Genomic DNA, 22,694 nt, shown 5'->3' on the forward strand with positions numbered 1-22,694 from the left:
TATAAATTCGTGAAAAAAAGCGCTTTCGACAAAATACTAAAATAGAGATCTATTGACAAAGACTACTCACTTCTGCCTAGTTTATGCTCTCTCTGGTTATTTCAGTTTTCGTTTTTAAAAGAGCTATATGTTGAGCCATCTCAGCTAGATTTGGCATGTGACATTTTTAGCGGCAATCGTTGGTCGATTTTCTAGCGTTGCCATTCGGGGAGTTGTAATGAGGCTTTTTTTTGTCGCCGTGTAAGAGAAATATATATATAAATTTGTGGCACTGTAGTGTTATTATTGTACAAGCATAATGTGTAGTGAAAATTAAAATTCATTTGTTTAAACAAATTTGCTGATAATTTTTGTAAAAAAATGTACTATCCGGGCAAGAAGGATCGGGCAAGATGGGACAGCCAAAGTAGAATAAAAGTGTTATTTAAAAATTAAACTCTCGTGATTTGGCACAAAACATAAAAAATAATGTAATATTAACAAAAAAAAATATGAACTAGCACTATATATACTTAACAAATTATTTAAAAAAAATTATAAAAATAATTTATAATTGATTAATTGACAGACTATATTCATGTTGCTTAGAATGGGCTCATGAAGCGCATTTTTTTTTCGATTATTCGTTTATTCTGACATTAATTTCTGTGATTTCTGAAATATAATTATTATCTGTCCCGGCTAGCCCGCGCAAGATGGGACAATGTTCTCTTTTTATTTATGTTAAGTTATTATTATTGAGCTTTATTATTTATTTATTTCTTGTATGAGATATGTACGAGTAAGAGCAATGTTCCCACTATATGTTTACAATATAAGATATATAAAATTGCTATAGTTTACTATTTTTTGAACCAAGTTTTCTTAAGCTGTCCATCTTGCCCGCTCTTCCACTATCACTCATTGTTTTCTTTTTTTTTTTTTAAATTTAAAGAATTATTGAAACGCAAAACTGATTCATATTGCTTTACAATAGCGAAATAGTTCGGTTTGAAGTACTTGTATTTAAAAGAATGTTTCGAAAATGTTTATAATATGGGCAATTGTATAATTAACCACATCAAAAGAGAAAATAATCAAATGTGCATGATAAATTTTATTTCTAAAAAATACTATAAAAACAAACAAAAAATGCTGTGAAGAAACAATCTTGTATAACTTCGACAATTTATAGTATTAAAATATTTCCCCACTAACATGATTATATAGATTAACATGTATAGTGAGATTGTTTTAAAATGCAAATTTAAAATTTTGAAACACTTTGGATCTAACCCTTTGACGCAGAATTTTCATGAACACATTTTTCATACTTTTCTCATTATTTTGCATTAATTTGAAATCAAAATTAAGTGAAAAAAATTATATCTAGCATTTCAGTAACTTTTGGTTATGAAGTACAACATCGATGTCCCGTTTTGCGTTAAAGGTAAAATTTTCCAAGCAAGACTCACTAAACAATAATTTTTCAAATTTGCACTTTTCTTTTGATCTCTGAGAGACAATAATTTTTCATTGAGATTGAATTTACAAAATCCATTGAGATTGAATTGAGATTTACATTGAGATTGAATTTACAAATGAATTTTTGAAATATGAATGAAAAAAGAAAGTTCAAACTGTTTCTCTTGGATTTTATATTTTAGAACGATATAATTGCGGTAATCAATCAGATTTTTTAATATCTATATTAGTCTGTTTATTATGATTAAAAAATACCAAAATATATTTTTACTTGTAATTAGAGCGTAAGAAAAAACACATAAAAGGGATGTCTGCGCCAACGGGTGAATCAGAGACTTAGTAAATACAAGTAACAACTTTTAAATTTCAAAGTAAATGCGCAACAAAATAAAAATAAAATTCTAAAAAAAACTATAGAATAGTCTTAGAATAAAAACAACTTGGTTCATTATAGCAGTTACACTGCTTTTGATCATTTTCACATTTAAAGTTATTTGCAAGTATTTAGCGGTTAATATCTATGCACTATTAACTATCACACATAAGTTTACAAAGATATTAAAATTAGTTAGCATAGTCAAACACTTAATGACTATTATAATTTTTACATAGACTAGACAAATATGGATAATTTAATGGCGATTTCCAACTTTATCCAAAAGTTCTTATGAAAATTTATCTAAAAGCGCTTTCTTCCATTTTATATCACAATAAAATATCAAACGTTATTGTGGATGAGATACTGTTAGAGCCCTAGATTAGCGGTTGCCAGTTACCAACTGCAAATGTTACATAGAAAATGGCAACCAAAATATCAATCCATAGTCACCAAAAGTGCAGACCGCGTTAAGAGCCTAATATAAAAATATTTAATACACCCGACCTGCGCTGATTCCGTCATAAATTAACATCTTATTTCCAGAAATTTTTTCAACAATTTCGTACATACTTTTTAAAATGCCGATGGTTTACTGCGATAATATGACATGTATCGAATCAAGCCTTTCTGCAATGAAATTTTGATTGACTCGATTTGCAATAAAACTATAGAAATAAAATTACCAGTATGCTGTAAAACAAATTTTATATCTCTTTTTAATCAAATCTTTAAAATAAAAAAAATTGCTTTGAATCATTTAAAAAAAGAACTGACTTATGTCAAATAAAATGATTTTTAACATAACGAATATATTAAATAGAAGAATGCGTTGAGAATAATTGTATAAAAGTGGTTTTCAAAAAGTACTATATTTTGTGTCATGGGTATAGTTCGCTCACCAGGAGTTGGCACTTGGCTCCGCCTTCTATCACGTGGTATCCGACCGTACTATTTCGCTATTTTTGGGAGAAGGATGTGAGCAATCCTGAACAAGGCTGCCATTTGGCGATTGTATGACCCAAATATTTATTTCGCAATATTTATGCGCATTTTTTTAACATTAAATATTTCCTAAATTTAAAATTTATCTGCTGTAAGTGAATAGCTTGTCCTTTTTGAGACATTTTGCGGCAAAATATTTCATTAACTAGAGTAACGAAAGGTATAATAGCAGATGATAAAGCAAAGTGACTCAACAAGAATTCGCTGTTTGCTTTTGGCGCTCATTAATGGTTGTCTCAATTTCAAGCATGGAGACGTTTCTCCTCCCACGCTGAAATGAACTCTTCGTCTGAGGAGGTGGAGCCAAGTCCCAACTCCTGGTGAACGAACTATAACCAGTGATTACTTTTAGCGATTGCTAATCTGGAGCTTCAGACACTTTTTCTTCATTAATCCTAATTGCAAGAACAAGGTGGTGATGTGTGAAAAAATAAAAATTCACAAAAATGACATACTTAATAAGTAAATTGCGTATGAACTTTCGTACAAAACCCTACATTTATTTCCTAAATTATTCTCAAAAGATAAATCGATACCATGAAGAAAAAAAAAACGCGTGTGATAATAACAGTTAATTGGATATAGTTGGAATACGCTTTTTATGATTTCATCCACAACAGCATATTACGTTTCCTTTTCGACATTTATATATACAATGACATATTAAAAACGCTGAAGTATAAAATACATTTTTGTTCAAACTGAAACATCACAAAAAACCACTAACTTTCCACCTCACAATAAATCACAGAACTTATCATATGTTCGACAATAAAAAAACGCAACCTGCTTATACATAGCTAGTTGATACAACTTAGAACTTCAGTCAGACTTCATAGAACTTCCAACTATTCAACAAAAAAGTGCTGGAAAAGTATGAAAATACTGCCATCAACTGATGATATTCTTCAAGTCTTGTTCGTAGTTAGCAATCAATAACATTATGCTTACTCCAGAACAAATACCAAGTAGTTGAATCGCTAGAAGTTGAGAAGGTTGTGTGTTAGAATCCCCAGAAGCGTTTAGTTCGGGAAGCTAAGAGAAAAAAGTGAATGTGTGAGATAGAAGTATATAATTATACATAATTTAATATCAAGTAACTTACTTGCTTTATTTTTAGATTAGAAATACAACACACAAAATAAAAAAAATTTACAATATAACATATTTTATTTTATAACCATCGTTAAACAGTCGACCCAATTTTGAATTTACGGCTACCAATGTTCAGCTTCGTATTCTTGCAATTTTGAACCCAATCCAGAAGACAAGGGAACTACTGGATCAAGTATTGGGAACAATTTGCCTTCGCGGTGGGCTTTATGAGGGAACTAACCAGCATTTGGATTACATAGAGAGGAAAACTACGAAAACCTCCCACGGTTAGCCTGACGGCAAGGGGATTTTTAACCCCTGATCTGTCTACCACTGAGATTTTGCGTCGGTACTGTGGTTCTGATGGCGCTGAAAAGCACTGTTAACAGTAGGAAACAATTTTTCTTCCTGTTACATGAGATTTTTTAACAGATCTAGATGATTTTGTATCGCAATCGGTTTCTCCCCCCAAGTTACAGTTTGGCCGAAATGTGCAAATTTAAAAACGTTTTATATAACAAGGGGTCGATTAAATATTGCGACAAACTTCCAGGGGAGTTCGGACACATCATCAGGATTAAAGCTACATAAAAACCGATGCCCGGAACTGTCGTCCTACTCCGTTAGGAGTGCTTCCCTTCCTATTATGAACTGTATACATGGGTTCCCATAAAATTTTAATCCTGATAATGTGTAATAACTTTCCTAGAAGTTTGTTGCAACATTTCTCCTGTTGCATGTAACGTTTTTAAACTTGCACATTTCATCAAAAATAATTTTCCCAACAAAATCCCAACATCCGAAAAGATTAAGCATTTGTCTAACTGCAACAAAAAAAATTTTCCCCAGTGTAATTAATTGAAATGCATTCATTTAGTTTAGACAAGGGTTTAACCTTAAAATGGCGGTGATTTTGTAGAAAATAAACCGTATTTGTGTTTTTAAAAGAATAGTAGACCTTATGTTTGAGATTGGCTTCATAGTGAAAGAATCTCAAAGAATTTACTTCACACTTATTTAATTTATTAGTATGTTTTCATTCAAATCCGTGAAACAGTGAAATATGTTTTAATCACATAACTAGTAAATAACTGACAGTTTAATAATTAGATTGGGAAAGCATATGAACTACTTCTTAAGCATACTAAACAGTTAAGTAATTAGTTAAAAAAAATTGCTTTCAAATAGTAGATTCAAACCATAATACACCTACCATGTCTACCAAAGCTATATAAAGGAACATGCCCGCCGTGGCAGCAAATACCCAACTAGTTGCAGAGTGAACATTACCCAACGAAATACCGATTCCCATTCCAATAAAACAGAGCACTGATGACAATCCATTATAAAATAGGGCTTCTTTCACTTTCATACCTGTTTTGAGAAGCATGGCAAAATCTCCTGTAATAAATAACAGTTTATGAAATAGTGGTGCATGAGTAAGCACGAGTGTTATAAATCAGAGTGATCTGTAACTCCTGCTTTTAATATATATTTTTAGTATTTTTATGAAAACAAAGTGATTAAGAGCGAAACAGAAAGAATTTTAATTAAATAATTTGAGACACAAGTGTTACCAAAATCTAAATCAATTAGTGAATATGTGAAAAACGAAAAAAAAATTCAAAACCAATTTATAACTCAGATCAGTTAGAAAAACATGTCTGCAGACATCGATGAGTTACAATAAATACGAAGAGCTAATTAATGATTGTTGTTAACATATTTAGAATTTTCAAATTAATTAAGTATAACTTCAACTTGCAGATTCGTTGTTTTTTCATCGTTTATTTATATCGGGATTTTTTAATTAAATATTCGTTTTTATACTTTTGACATTATTTTTAGAAAATGTTTTTAAAAGAAAGAGTAAGATCAGTAGTTACAAAATGTCGTGTATTCCAAAATCTCCTATAATAAATAAAAATTAATGAAACAGGGGTAACATGAGTAAGTATGAGTACTGCAATTCTGAGTGTTATTTTATCTCTGATTTTATACTTTTAAGACCTTTGTAAAAATAAAGTTATTAAAACTAACACAATAAAAATTAAAAACCACTGTTTAAGGGAGAAGAAAGTTATCAAAATCTGATACATTTGAATCTGTATTAATCATGAGGGAAAAAAATTAAAAACTGGTTTATTTGTCAGAAAAGCATAACAAACTTCTATTGGTTATAATAATCAAGAAAAAAATATCTAATGATTGTAGCTAACACGTTTATAATTTTAAGACCTGATTTAAATTACTGAAATATAACTTCAGCATGCGAAATCTTTGCTTTTTAATTATTTATTTCTGGATTTTTTTAAAGAAATATATGTATACTTTTAATTAACACGTTTGTAAATAAAGAAGTTTTGAGAAAAGTGTTTAATGAACATCAGGTATATATGTGCTTTAGTACATGCTCTAATAGATCAGAAGGCTTAAAAGCAAGATTATTTACCCAATTCATGAGGTAATTCATGACAAAACACAGCCACAGCAGTACTGATGCCTCCTTCAATACCAGAAGCAAACGCTGCACCTGAAATAAAGAAATGAAATTCTATACTTTGAACATATCGCTTACGTAAAGTTTTCAACCAGCGTTTATTACTTTCTACTACAAAAATATTTCAAATCAAATATTTCCCCTGAAACTTTGATACAACATAACAATTGGCAAAAATATATACTTTCATTGCCATTTTTTTAACGGTTCAATCTAGGACAAATGTAAAATGCAGTCCATGCCCTTGTTTTATTCATTTGTTTAGCTGTTACATGACTATTCAATTTCTAAAAATAAAAATTGATATACGGAGTATCCGGTGGATGACTGACTGATTTCAAAGTTAAAATATCAGGGGGAAAAAACGATAAAATCCTGAAAGAAACTGTGTATTTATTGTGAAAGCTGTAAAATTCACTCAGAATTTTTTTAAAATTAGTTACAAAAACTGCCAATAGATTTCAAAGAACAGTACATAGCTCTATCTGTTGACAGTTTTTTTTAACAAAATTTCAAAATTGCTGTTTTTACAGGTTTAATATGTTTCACCAAGCGTGAGAGTGGGAGAAATCCCTCGACCTAATTTTAACGAGCTGCAAGAAATAATTTTGCACGTCACCTTAGAGATCATCAGGATTAGTTCTCTAGTTTTTGCCTAACTTTTATATTGAAGTATATTTTACATTGATTAATTGATTTAGGTGTTCTTCCACCACCAAAAATGATTAAATAAATATAAATTTGGAATAACCTAGCTTGAGACCTGTTTTATCTCACCTCGTAGCAATGATAATATATTATATATCATTTGTTTTATTTCTCTATGAACCTTTGATTTCGAGATTTTTTGCTTTAAAATCAGACAGTCATCAGCATTTTAAATTAAATGAAGAAAGTATATCATCTATAAATATGCAACTTATATTTATAGCTTTTTTTCTCGAAAAAAATTTTAAAATTTTAATAATGAGTTTCAATATCATGTATAATTTGCTGATCTCGAACCAGTGTGTGCCATTCACTAGAATAATATTCCGCACTGCCAATAAACGTGATAATAACCACCACGTTTGAGCAGTTTTCTCAATTTTCACACATGCATTTGTTAGTGAATGCTTAGCTGCTTTTCCATTCATATGACGAAAATCACCTTTCTGCCCAAGGCTACCTAGTATATTCAGAGTTTTGTACACACGTGTTGACAGCTACTAATGTTCAACTCCTTAGCCCTGTAATTTTTAGCCCAATCCAGAATACTAGGGAACTCCTGGATCAAATATCGAGAGCCTTTGTGGAGGACTTTTTGAGGGAATTAACCTGCATTTGCGTTACATGGAGAGGAAAACCACGAAAACCTCCCCCTGGTCGGCTAACGGCAAAGTGACTCTAACCCATGATCCGTCCACAACCGAGGATATTTAACGTCTGCACTGTGGTCGGTAAGAGCCAGGTGTGGAATTCGAATCGATCGAGGATTCAAACCCGATTCCCTTCATAAGAAGAGGAATGTTCTATCCCCTGAACGAGCACATGTTGATCATTATAATTAAATCATTGTAAGACAACTCCATAACTAAAGTAGAGAGAGCAAAATAGATACCAATTGCTAATCCATCACAAAAATTATGAAGGCCATCTCCCATAATGACCATTAAAGCGACTGCAGAAATAGAATCTGGAACTTCATGACTGTGGTGATGACTATGACCATGACCGTTATTGACTACAGGTGCTTGACTTGGTTCTGGTTTATAGGTAACGCTGCCACAAGATTCGGAGCTGAAAGTTTTGGCACCATCGCAATTCATTTCCAAACTGTGAAGACTATCGCAAGATAGTTTTCTGGTGCCTCCTACCTGAAACACTGCAAAAATTAAGAAACGTTTACAAAATTTTCACCATTGCAATATAAGAAATACATAGTTGAAGTATGCATCTTGATTATCTTTTACTCATTTAACCTTTAATGCTTGACCTTTTAACTCAAAATTTCATAATAGTAAATTTCATAAAATGCTCAAGATATCTTTAGCTATCCAATAAGGATTGCCTTAATGAAAAGTGGGTAAGTGTGATAGTGTTAGAAACACTAAAGCGAAAGAATAGTCACCAAGTAATAAGATTAGAAAGGAATATGTAAGTGCACCGAAATTTCCGAGTATAGCTGATTTATCTATTCTAATGAGAGCATTTAATGTGAATGCAAAGTCTATCGAAAAAGGATGCTAAGCGAATCCTCTGCCGTTTGTGTTTTCAAAAGTATGTAAGAAAATAATTTTAGTGTGTGGGATAACTTTTGCTTAATGCTGCTACAACAAGTAGACCACATGCGATGGTACAACACGGAGCACCGTTAGCAAAAGGTTAAAGATCAGGAGAATTTTTTGAGCTGTTGGTGCTGCAAATTGGGTAAATTTTTTTAAATCCATATTGGAAAATAATTTTTATACTTATCTCATTAAAATCCATTTATGATGAACAACTCCAGAAACGTTTGTGCTAGGATTCTGAAATGTCAACATTGACTACAAGAAGCAATTTTAACCCCCAATTAGAAAAATCGTTTGAAAATTTTAATTATTCCGTTCGGAAGAAAATTAATATTTTTCGCATTAGTTTAACATTTGTTTTCATTATATATAAGAATGTAAACGATTTTGTTTTAGATTTTATCGCACGTTCTTCAATGTTCAATTTTTTTTTAAAGTTTTGTCATCAGCGTGAATGACATGTGGTTCGGTCCCACGATCAAAAGTTATCTAGAAAAAGGTCTCTAAAGTTATCTAAAAAGGGGATTTCTAAATCTTTCTGAAACCACCTGCTTATTTTGCTTATAATGATCTTTTAAAACGTGTTTCTGAGAAGAAAAAAACAGGGGAAATTTTTCGAAGACATAATGAATTCTGAAACAAAAAAAGTATAAACTTAATAATTTAAAAACTTTAAAAAAAACTACAACTTTGCTACATTGAAAAGTAATTATCAAAATATCCCATGGACCTCAAGAAAAATCGAGTTTATATGAGCTCTGCTAATTTTCCAGGTATAAGGTTCACTTTACTCAAAGTTAATTTTACATTCTGTTACAAGAATTTCTAATAAAATTTTTAAAGAAAGCAGATGAAAAATTGGTCGTTTTTGAATAACATCAAATAAACCACCAACTTTTCATCTGCTTTCTTTCAAACTTTTATATGAAATACACATTTGAATATAAATTTTAGATAAAATGAACACTGAAGCTGGAAAATTAGTTGAGACCACATAAACTCGATTTTTATAAATTACACGCGATATTTTTTTTCCTTTTTTCGTGCTGAATAGAATTGCTTTAAAATTTTTCATGTTAGTTTTCACATTTTTTTAGAAAGATAAACTATAGTACCATTATAGCTAAATTTCTATATACTCTTTATAAATCTCTAAATACAAATCTTTAAAAAGTTCATTAATAAAGAGTAAAAAAATGACTACTGGATTGAAAAAATTTTAAAAATGACATTAGATTTGAATATATGTTTTCAGTAAGCAAGCAAATAAAAAAATGAATAATAAATAACTGAAACTAAAACAGTGAAAAAGTAAATAAAAAAATAAGACTACATGCACGGTAAAAATATTAGTTTACCACTACACCAAAAATGTTGGTAACTATACACAACATTTTTTATAGTGTTTTTTAACAGTGATTGCGAAGAACATTTTTCTCACCACTTCAGATATACAAAAAAAATCTTTTCAGTAGAGTTACATACCTAAATTAGCATATATTTAATAATATGCATCTTTACTTCCTTCAGAAACTAATAAAAACGAAAAAATTGTGCCAAATACTTTAGTTTATAAAGGAACTTAAAATTTTAAAAATGTAGCTCATACATTTTTTTTTCTCAATAAACTCTTCAAATATTAGGCAACATCATCTAGTTTTGAGAGAAATTTCTTACTTCTAACCATTTCTTTTTCATTAGGATTTATGTTGAATGAGCTATTCCTATACTGAGACAACTTCTCGCCAACATTTCCATTGTAAGTAGCTGGAGAATCGAGGTTCAAATCAACAACTTTCATTCCTATATTTTCTTTCTTTTCTTTTCTGTACGAGGCATAAGTGGCTAGTAAGCGTTCGGCCACAAAGAAGAAGAATATTCCAAAAAGAGCTGCAAAACCACGCCAAATGGCTGCTCTTTCAGTTTCAACCAATGACAAAGGATCGCCGTGACTGTGTGAACCTTCTCCACCAAGCATAGCCTAAAGAATAATTTCAAGTTACATATAAACAAAATTAAAGCAAGAAACATTTTTTAAGAAATTCGAAATCAATTACAAAACTATATTTCCAAATTACTCAAACTTTTAGGAATAATAATTGAAATGTTAAGATAATAGGGAAAATTTTAATTAAATTCGAAATACAATTACGACGATATCTTGCTTTTTTATTCTTAGCACATGGTGAAGTATTAAAAAATCTCTATGACTTTGACATGTTTTCAATACTTTTTCTTTGTCTTATTTTTTTCTTTATTTCTATGTCTGCTGTTTTTAAATAACTTTATCAAGCTTTTAAAATTTGCCTGGAACTAAATTGATCTTCAATCCTTCGATCTTCTGTCATATTAAATATTATCAAAGTTCTTATCAAATAGCAAAACAAAAAAGCAGAAAACAAAAAAGTCGGAGTTTAAGTTCCTCATAAACTCAAAGCAAATCTTTAAATTTTGAAATGTCTTGCATTAAAATATTATCTGGGCTATAGAATGGACAAATAGATGAACTATTTAAAAAAATATTAATCTTTTTTTTAAAAAAAAATTGCCAGTTAGACGAAATTTTTTTCATGTGGATAAAAATCACTAATATCAATGAATAATTCTCAATTTTTGAAGAAACTTTTCAAACATCAAAAACTATTTAACACTAAGTTTACGGACGTTTCTTATATACCAATCTCTACGAACACTCGTCAATTTGACGCATGAACCAATACATCACTAGGTTTACGGACGTTTCTTATATACCTATCTCTATTTTTCAACATTATTTGTGTTTTATGTATGTTTAATGTATGTTTTGTATGTAGAATGTATGTTCTACTCTCGTGTGTACTTGAATAGGGCGGTTCGAGATATGAATAAACAACATATCTATCTCTACGAACACGCACCAATTTGACGTATGAAAGAATACATATATTGTGATTCTTAATTTAATAAATTCAATTTAGTAGATTTTTATCCACCACTATTTCTAAATAATTCGTAGGCCTATATAATTCACCACTTTATATTTTCAAAATTTACTTTGTTGTTATTTCCCATTCTTTTAATTATTTTCGTGTGTCCGGAGCAGTTGGCATCTCTGCACTTACAAAGCAATGTATACTATAAGAAAAAAAATGAAGATATGAGATATATATTTATGAAATATTCTAGTATTTTATGTTTCAATACTCGAACTAAGCAACTGAAACCTTCAAAATCTGACACTCTGACATTCTGCTTTTGTTCTTTCTATTATTGCTTATCGGCAACAGTTGTTTATCACATGTTTTATTTGAGTTAACGAATCGAAGTATTGTCGGTACATTCCTATTTATTATTGATGTGATAATTACTTGTTTACTCAAACTTTTGTCTAAATTATGATCGCGTCAAATTGACGCATATCCGTAGAGATAGGTATACCACATAGAGAATTTCAATATTTCTACGCTTTTGAGGAAAATAGCCCTCAATATACAGGGTGTGTGTAAAGTTCCGGACCCATTTTGATGTTTAATAACTCATTAAATAATGAAGATAGATTAAAATTAATAACATAAATGGTTAGATAGACTCAAAAAGTTTTATGACCCTTGTCAATGAACTTCCACGTGTGCTCCCTTCGTCGCACGGAGAATATCAAGTCGATAGTCAATTTCACGCCAGGTAGCGGCAAGCATGTCGGCATCCACAGAGGCTATTACGGTTGTAATTCTGGTTTTTAGGACATCAATGTTCGTCACGATGTTTACAGGAGGATCTCCTGCAAACATTGTCCTTTATAAATCCCCAAAGAAAAAAAGTCCAGCGGCGTTATATCAGGTGATCTGGGTGGCCAAGGAATTGGACCTCCTCGCCCAATCCATCTTCCTGGAAAATTGTCATTCAAGGAACTACGAATGATGATACCCCAATGAGGTGGTGCACCATCTTGTTGCAAAAAGACATGTGGCTGAAGCTCATCTAGTTGTGGAAATACGAAGTTTTCCAACATGTCTATGTATACGACTGATGAGACCGTCTTTTCTGTTAAAAAGAAAGGCCCAATGACTCGGTCGTGCATTAGTCCACACCACACATTAACGTTTGGGGAATCCTTTTGTGTCTCACAGTATTCATGGGGGTTTTCAGATCCCCATATGCGCACATTATGGCGATTAACAATGCCAGAAACATGAAAGGATGCTTCGTCGGAGAACATTATGGGCTTCAGAAAATACTACCAATACCTGGCGTGAAATTGACTATCGACTTGATATTCTCCGTACGACGAAGGGGGCGCACCTAAGTTCATTTACAAGGGTCATGAAACTTTTTGAATCTATCTAACCATTTATGTTATTAGTTTTAATCTATCTTCATTATTTTAAGAGTTATTAAACATCAAAATGGGTCCGGGACTTTATAAACACCCAGTATATTTACTTCGATCAATGGTTAAAAGTCATTACAAGAGATAAAATAAAAATTCAAACGGGTTTTATAATTTTCCTTACAAAACTCGAGATGCGTCAAAATGATGTGTCCCGTAAACCTAGTGTTAAATAATGCTTTTCGTTTATTTTATTCTTAATTTTGGTTCTTCTTTATTGACAAGTTGTACAACTTGTACTGAAAATGCTACATAGCATTTTCAGATTTACTATAGACTATATATTATTATAGGTATATTACTATTTAGGGCGTTGACGGAAGATAAGAAAACTTAAGCTCTTTCACCCAGGAAAATGAAGAAAAAATAATGATTTTTAAAAAACTAATTATTTAACTTTATTTTGGTGGTCAAGGAGAGATTCATCCACCTGGATGAAAATCATTAAAATCAGTGTATAATTCTTTATTTTTGAAAATTTTTATGACCACAGTCCATGCAGCGAAGGAGTAACTTTTCAAATATATCCGTTTTTCATGTCACAAATCTACGAAATGTTTTTTTTCTCCAGTTATAGAATTAATATGAAAGACACTGGTTTAAAAAAAGGATTGACAGGCATGAGTAACTGTTACAAACTCAGAACAGCTATAAAAATAGCATGTCATTTGCTAGGAAGTGTTATTTAATGAGACGGCAGAGCTTTTCGAAAAACAGCTATAACATAATAGTCTTGAATAGCTGTTTAGAAATTATGAAATTGGCATAATTTTCACCGAAAAAAACAATATTTTATGACGGAGTTTGCAAAACACAGCCTTAAAAGATAAGGGCACTAAGAAGTGGACTACACTATTTGACTGGTATAAGTCAGGGCTAAAGATAATAGAAGGGCTAGTTCACTCCTTTGAAGTAACTCTTGCCGCGCCAATTCTCCGATTTTCTCCAGTGACGTCACTTTGGCGCAAAGCTCGCACTTTTACTTAAAGAACGAAGCGTTCGGCCTTACTAGCTCTAACTAATATTGGATCATTTCTTTTTACGAGATATTCTGAGACATTTGTTATTTTCTATAATGACTTTCCTCAGTTTTTGCAGTGAATTTACAAGAATTTAAAACTATNTAATCGTTATACAATAATAACGATTTTATTTATAATGATATCGTTTTTATTTATAATAATATCGTTTTTATTTATAATAATAATCGTTTTCATTTCTAATTTTTATAATAATAATCGGCAATAAATATCGTTTTTGAATAAGCTACATTTTTTGTAATTTTATTCAAAAATAAGTAAGTTTTATTAATCAGTTAGATAGTTCACTCTTGTCGGTCAGAACTGTATTCTTTATTTCAAAATGATTTAAAAAACACTATTTATAAGTAGATTTTAATGGTTTAAAGAAGTTTAGTTAATTGTGCAAAAATGGTTACAGAAGCTTATTTTAAAGTTAAAACACGCAAAACAAATTTTCTTTGAATATTCCCAAATTATTTTTCTAGTCAAAAGCAGGAAGTAAATTTTAAACAGTCACATTTCTCTCTGGTTTAATACATTCAAAATTCCATCAAAATTAGGTGTTTTCACTGAATTTAAGATAGAATTCTTGTTCATTTTTTTTTTGCATTTCCTTCATTGTTTGTCTTTTTTTAAATGTTGTAGGAAAAAAATTAATTAATTTGCCTGAATATAAATGAACACAATTACAAGGGGGAATAATTGACTTTCAATTTTTTTCTGATGTAATTCAGAATATTCGAGACAATTAACTCGAAATAAGAAAAAACACATATCTCGTATTAAAGTCATTATCAATTTACCGCCGATATAAACTTTAACGTTTGTTTCGTTCTCTCTACTTTTATTAATAAAAAAAATATATATTGGACATCCATTTAATAAAAATGAATGTTTCTTTTTATCTTTTAGGTTAAGAGCGATCGTAGCTTCAGCTCTAAGAGCGGAGTGAACTAGCCCTTCTATTCTCTTTAGCCCTGGGTATAAGTAAGCGATAATGGCAGCTGTTTCTTTTCTCTGAGTATTAAAAAATTCGTTGGGCGCAACTGTCTTAGGTGCTCATCATAACACATATTTTGCTTTAAAACTTAGAACTTAGAAAACTATAAAACTTAGTATCTTGAAGTTACTAAGGTGTGTTGAAAAGAGTACAGGAATTCCGTTGGGATTAAAAAAAAATCAATAATTTGTTCGAGAATTATTAACTGTTAAATTTGTTAGGAAAAATACAATACTGGTGGCTCTACAGAACGCAGGAATGTAACAACAGAGTTGAACTTTGGCATGCTGAGAAGATCACGTTAGTTTATGAACTTAAAACTGATTTTTTTTTAAATTCTAAATTATTTGAAAGTTAATGCAATTTTAATTATTTTCTTTTCAAATTTTTCTTCACTTTTGTTTTATTTAACGTTACATTTTTCCTTGCTACTCAAAATTTATAAAACTTGGAAATTTGAAATCACGAGGGCATGTAAAAAAATGAACAACGAGTTTCTAGGAATAAAAAAAAATACAATTTGAGTTTTAATTCTAGAATCATTAACTGTTAAACTTGCAGTAAAAAAACATGTTCTTGAAAATACTGCCCATTCAAATGCAACTACACAATTGAAATTTAATATGATAAGACCATTTTGTACTACAATTTTAAAAATCCCATTTGTTTGAAAGTTGTTGCAAATTTAAGTGCTTTTTCGTGATTTTTTTCAGTTCTTTTGCGTCATTGAATATTTATCCATTGTTGTAGAAATTGTAGTCATATTTTCCCCTCACGAGATCATTATTTCATAACCTTGCACTCAAAAAACGTAAATAAAAAAGCAGCAAAAAAAGAAGAAGAAAACGATAAAAAGAAAGAGAGAGTTGCCAGATATAAATTTTAATATTTTAGAGAAAGTATTTAAAATAAAATTTAATAAAAATTAATAAAGAGTGATACGAACCATTTATTATTTGAATTGTTATAAGTTTCATCAGCGAGTAAAATTTCTTATCGTTTACTTTTTCTTATTGAATCTCGCAATCTGTATTTCTTAAGTCAAACTTTCTCGCAGTACAGATTGATTATTTTTCAAATCGTTGTAGCTGTCCATTTCATTATGACTAGCATGTTAACAAAATGCTCCTACATAAAGCTAAAATAATTGTTTACCTTGAAACTTAAATGATCTGTGTTTTTTTACAAAATATTAAAAATAAATTTAATATTTACGGGGATTAGCGAACGGAGTCAGCAGGGAGCGAAGCCTGCTTGCAAGGCCGGCGGTAATTTGTTGCATTCCATGCCAACTGAAACGAATAGTAGAATTCCAAGCTTAACAGAGGAGAAATCACACAGGTATTTTATCATAAAAAATGTATTAAATATATGTAAAAACAACAAATTGTGCAATAATATGCTACTTTAAGATGCAATGTTTAATTAAACGTCATATCTCCCAGCAACTATTTGTCAAATTTGCAAAATGTCCCCTCTGTTACATTGCAGTTTTTGAAGATAATAAAATTGTGAAGATAATATAATTGTGTTACCTTGAAATGTGATAATTAAAAAAAAATTACAAATAATGTTTAGGATGTTCCAGATCACAGAATATAGCGGAAACAACAGTGCATGCCAAAAATGCGGGATTTTCTTTGTCCCCTCTGTTACGGACGCTTTTAATTACCTGGCAATTAAATTATGAAGCTCTTTTTAGTATTTTATGCAATTAAATTAAACATTGCCCCTTAAAGTAGCATATTATTGCACAATCTTTTGTTTTCACATATATTTAATACATTTTTTAGGATAAAATACCAGTGTGTTTTCCCCTCTGTTACGCTTGGAATTCTACTGTTACTTGTTTAAGCCCATTACTTCAGCTGAGATATTGTAAAACTTTAATATCCCATGAAAGATAATTTCAAATATTAAAATGGCAATTCCTTATTAATAATATTAGAAGAACAGTACCTACGTGAGGCATAAGATGAAGCAAGGCATCTCCAGATAAACTTCCAACAGCCAGGCCAACCAAGAACTGCAATAACGTATGATAAAACCACTTCTGCATAATGGGAATAACAGCAACACTCAACAAGCCGCAAAGACTTATGATCAATACAGCAAAGCTTGAAAACAGCCATTCTAAGAGAGACGTAAAGAAGATTTAGTGAAATAGAGAGATTTTTCATTACCACCTATTGAAACCCACATAGACAGCATTTTAATTGGCGGATGCCCATGAAACTTGATATGCAATTTATATGGATCTTGGAATTCGAATATATGATTTTTAGATCGTACGAATTTTGATGGCGCACATATAAAATTCAATTAGTAAAGACCATTTTTCAAGGAATCATATATTTTTCTCAATGTGTATTTCATTTTGATCAAGCACATATTCAATACCCGTTGTGGCTCAAAGGATAGAGCTCTCACAACCCCATGAGATGACTGGGCTACGAATTCCGCACTCGGCTCTCACCGACCACAGTGCTGATGTTAACTATCCTCTGTGATAGATGAATCATGGGTTAGAGTCTTCTTGCTCTCAGATCAACCATGGGATGTTTTCGTGGCTCCATGTAACACAAATGCTGTTTAGTTTAATCTAAAAAGTCCTCCACAAAGGCAAATTTCTCCCGAGTTCCCTTGTCTTCTGGATTGGATTTAAAATTACAATGCTGCGAAGTTGAATTTTGGCAGTCGTAAACCCAAAGTTGTGTTCGCTGTATATATATATATATATATATATAAGTTCAAAATGAAGAATAAAACAAAGAAAAATTATAGACATATGAAAAAAAGGGGGTGGGAAATAATAAGTAAAAAAAAACAACAAACATTTTATTTAAAAAAAAAAAAAAAAAAAAAAAAAAAAAATAAATGAAATGTTAATTAAAAAACCGGAAAANGTGTATTAGAGAAAGTACATATGGATGTTTGGGGTAAAAGTCCAGTAAATTCAGTTGGCGGAGCTGAATATTTCGTATCTGTAATAGATGATTTTTCTCGTTATGTTGAAATTTTTACTACTTATTTTTACAAAGAGAAAGATGCAAAGATATATATATATATATATATATATATATATATATATCAATTAAATGCTGCCACATGACAGAATACTGTCGTTCTGACGTTACAGTTTTTACCAGAAACGATTACTTTTTTTGTTACACCATGATGGAGAATCATTGTAAATTTTCACCCGCCAAAGCTACGCCAAATCCAATTAAATCCTTTCTCGCACATGGAAAGTTCCATCTATTCAATTTAAAACTACTTTTTATTCATCACTATTATTATTAAGATTTCACTTTCCAATGGTCCATATATAACGCACATACCGATTTTTATCTGTCATTCGTTAGCCCAAACACATTCTAAGTGAGTCTAAACATGGTAACTTTAATTATAAGCACCATGCATTTTAAAAGAAAGCTTAGAATGTGTAAAGGGAAATATTAAGTGTTAAACTAATTGAAAAGAAAAACTACCGTAAATTGATATTGAGTAGAAATACGTGCCTTCCTTGAAATTAAAGATGAAGTTTGTTAAATTAGCGACAATCCACAATTAATAAAACCTGATATTGTGGTTATGCATTCGAAATTTATCTTCAATTTGTTTTTCTTTTCATCTAAAATATTTTATTATTTATGAACTGAAATAAATGCAGTATTTATTGATGCCCAACATGATCCTCGCAACAAATTCAAGTAAAGTTGAATAAATGTAACTAAAAACTAAGTTTGACGCAAAAAACATGATGGAATATAAAGGGTCGAGAGAGAGAGATATTATTGGCCGAGAGAATATATTATTAACTTGCAGTTCTAGATCACCAATTGGTTGTAATTGTTAGGTGAGGCTACGCTACACAAAATAATAACTGCAATAATAAAAATTAACTGATCAAACGGTCTTTAATACAAAGTTTTTTCTTTAAAAAAATAAATAAATAAATAAAAAAAAAAACGAACGTATAATAATTGGAAATAGCATTTTTGTACCAATTCAGTTTATATTTTCAAAGTAGGCAACGCTCTAAACGGTATTTCATAATTTATGAGGTCAGTCATATGTTTTTTACCACACATGAAAACTAATTTTCTCACGTAGTTCATGATTAAGGCAAGACACTACACTGTTTCGATTACATGATGAAGGAAGTTTGTTTTAAAAAGAAATTACAAAATGAAAGAAGCTTATTTTTACATTGCATTGAAAAAAAATACATACATGTATTAAAACAATCTCATTAAAACAAAATTTGTGAAAGCAAAAGATTTGAAATATTTCATTTCATTTATTTTTATTTTTACTTTTATTTTATTGATTTATTTTTGCGAACACAATTTCTGTGTCAAAAACAAGACTGAAGAAGTTATTAAGAGTTATTTAAATTTAAACAAAAAGGGAGATAAAAACGAAGAATAAGAAAGAAAAAAGCACATCACTTCAAATAAGTGTAAATTATTTAAAAGATAACACCTAATCATTCATCTAATAGAGTCAAAAGTCACGTTTATTAATTTGTATTTCTTTGAAAAAAGATTATGAATATATTCAATAGATTATTATAATTATTTAAGAACCATTATGATTCATTTGATTTGATTTATATAGCCGTCGTTAAATAGCCGACCCAGTTTTAAGTTCACGACTATCAATGTTCATCTCCGTAACCTTGTCATTTCGAACCTATCCCAGAAGACAAGGGAACTCCTGGATCATGAATTGGGAGAAATTAACCTTCGTGGAAGACATTTTGATGGAACTAACTTGCATTCGCGTTACATGGACATAGGACTACACGGATGCCGAATTCGTATCGACCAGCCATCGCCGATATTTGAACCGGGTTCATCCAATTAGAAGGTGAATGCTCTATCCCCTGAGCCACCAAGACTCAAGTATTATGATTCACTAAAAGAAGTTTGTTCTATTAAGTAAATTTTACTTTAAGGGGGCTAAAGCTCATGTTTGCTACCACCCATTAAACCCGATGATTGCTTCGCAAAAATTCTTGTCTCAGCGTAAAATTGTTTTTCTTTTGCAAAGTTTGAATTGAACTGGGGAATAATTATTTATATTTTGCATGAGATTTTTTAACAGAACTTTGCATGTTTGCGCATTGATAATTTTAAATATGCAATATGTTCCTCCGGATATTTTTTTTGCCGAAATGTATAAGTTTAAAAACGTTAGAACAGGATGTTGCAGTTTCTAGGGGATATGGAACATCGTCAGGCTTAAAATTACATAGGAACCGATGCGCATAAATAACGTCATACGCCGCTGAGGGTGCTTCCCTATCATGAATAGTTTCTTTGTGTCCTTCTGAATAGGTCATAATAAAGAAAGAATTCTCTTAAGGAATGGAAGCTAATGGATATCCTTTTAACCCCTTAACTTGTTTTTCACGAATTCTACCCTAAGTTAGCCCTAACCGATTTACCAGTATGCTTTTTTCGTCAAAATTCAGGCAAAAAAATGGACAGTTAAGGGGTTAAAAAATCTGAGTCTCACTGTTAAATATCAATTTGGAATCAAATTGTTTTGTCTGTAACATAATTCCTTCACTTTCACAAGTTTTCTGAAAATGTATTGTAAAAGTGGTATTTAAAGAACACTTTTTACTTACGATCAGACGTAGATACAGGCTTGGACGTAGTATGGGAGTGTTCTTTAAAAAGGCAGTGACCTTGATCAAGCTCGTATATAATTGCTGGACACAAATGCAAGAAGCTGACAGGATTCAAACTACTGGTCTCATCAATTCCGAAAGCCTCCAATATCTCACGAGGACTGAGACACTGTCGAGAGGAAACAAGAATAAGACACAAAATCAAATCAATAATATCAGATTAACCAATAATAACAAAACAGAGAGAGATTTAAATAATCTGAAGAATTCTTGAATGGAATTAGAAAAGACTGTGTCTATTTCATTTCGATATGACACCTTCAGAACCGGTGAAAGGAAAAGGAAGCACTTCTCCAGTCCCTTTTCCGATTTTACACGTAAATAGTAAGCATACGTACTAATACGAGAGTACGATATTGAGATCTTGGCCGTGAAATAGGAAATCGTGCAATCACATTTACTATGATCACGGTCCTGAAAAGTTTAAACGTAAGTTTTTTTTAATGAAAATCTCATTTCATTTTATCAGCTTTTGCCAGTGCTTTTCTTTATTGAAACGTTGATATTTTAGCGATTTAGTTGCGTCTATAGTGTTTTAATTTAATCTCTAGAAGCAATTATAATCGGTTTTGAAACAGCACTTCTACTTCTTTGGAGCACTTTATACTTTTAGAGCAGTAATTTTAATTTATCTGGAATTGTGATCAGAAATCAAATTTATAAATGCAGCATAAACAGCTTATCAACGACTAACTGATAAAACTTAACTGAGATCGACATTCTTTTCGTTTTGAAACAAAAACCATTTTTAAAGCAACGGTACATTCCCAGGAAAAATGGTTCTATGTTGAAGTATAGTAATACAATATAAATTTTCTGCAAGCTGTTAAATTGAACCTTCTTACGGTTAAAGCTGAACCATAGTATTGTGCAACCCAGTTCAAGGGTAGTTTTGCACGGAATTCTCTGCAACCTTAATATGATGTGAAATTGAATCTAGTTCCCGTTAAAATTGTGCCATAGTAACGTGTAACCAATTTCAAAGGTTATTTTTCGCGAAATTTGTCGTAGCCTTATTAGGTTGTTAAATAGAACTTTTTTTACCGTTGAAGTTAAACCATAATATTGTGCAACTAAGTTCAAGGGTTATTTTTTATGAAATATATCGCAACCAGCATAAGTTGTTAAATTGAACCTTGTTACCGTTAAAATTGATTTAGTAATGTGTAACTAAATCAAAAGGCTACTTTTCCCCGAAATTCGCCCCAAGCTTAATAAGTTGTTAAATTAAACTCTGTTACTATTCAAGTTGAACATAGTAACAAGCATAGTTTGAATTCAGGAAGGGTTACTTTTTCCGATAATGTGGCTCAATTTATCTCTTTAAGATTGCAGAAACGAACGATAATACTGATAATACGATAAGACGCTCCAAAACTTCTGAGTAGGATAAATAGAAAAAATTGAGCGATTTTGTGATGCTTAGTATAGAGCAGATAAGACAAAATCGACAAAAAGTCGACAAAAAACTTTTGTCGACTTTAATCGACAAAAGTTTAGGCCTTCCATCTCATAGCTGAAATTTGAAGTCATGGGGGAATTAAAATTGCTATCACGTTTAAAACTGAGATTTTTCGATAAGTAAAATTAAATTGGTGAATGTGGCGAATCACTAAGTGTCTTTTCTGAACGTCGAACTGAATATCCTATTTTTCTAGTATTCACTTCACTTATTATTGTTCATAATATTTTTGAACATATATATTATTGACTTATACTTGACGATAAAATTGTAGCTGGTGCCAATAATGCTCATAATGACTTATTTTTAGTGCAAAATAAAGGATTGTTGTGCCTTTTTTCAAAATGATGAATCAATTAAGAACAAAACATAGTTTAAGAGCTCTTATTCTGTCTTTCAAAATTCCGTAACTGGTCTTCAGTAACTTACC

At 30.8% G+C, this 22,694-nt stretch overlaps 1 protein-coding gene across 3 annotated transcripts in view; it reads right to left on the reverse strand.

The window, feature by feature from the left end:
- Positions 1 to 2,531: 2,531 nt before the first annotated feature.
- The window catches only part of LOC107447357 (zinc transporter ZIP10), a 47,545-nt gene continuing 27,382 nt past the window's right edge, over positions 2,532 to 22,694 (reverse strand). For all 3 annotated transcript variants that reach the window (XM_016062243.4, XM_016062244.4, XM_016062242.4), the window contains exons 5-11: positions 20,740 to 20,911; positions 17,062 to 17,231; positions 10,388 to 10,691; positions 8,041 to 8,304; positions 6,393 to 6,473; positions 5,154 to 5,341; positions 2,532 to 3,880 (exon numbers count right to left, since the gene is read on the reverse strand). In XM_016062243.4, coding sequence (XP_015917729.1) covers positions 3,737 to 3,880; positions 5,154 to 5,341; positions 6,393 to 6,473; positions 8,041 to 8,304; positions 10,388 to 10,691; positions 17,062 to 17,231; positions 20,740 to 20,911 — 1,323 coding nt within the window. In that variant the 3' untranslated portion in view covers positions 2,532 to 3,736. The remainder of the gene's footprint in view (positions 3,881 to 5,153; positions 5,342 to 6,392; positions 6,474 to 8,040; positions 8,305 to 10,387; positions 10,692 to 17,061; positions 17,232 to 20,739; positions 20,912 to 22,694) is intronic.

This window comes from Parasteatoda tepidariorum, chromosome 6, assembly GCF_043381705.1.
Source record: "Parasteatoda tepidariorum isolate YZ-2023 chromosome 6, CAS_Ptep_4.0, whole genome shotgun sequence".
Lineage (NCBI taxonomy): Eukaryota > Metazoa > Arthropoda > Arachnida > Araneae > Theridiidae > Parasteatoda > Parasteatoda tepidariorum.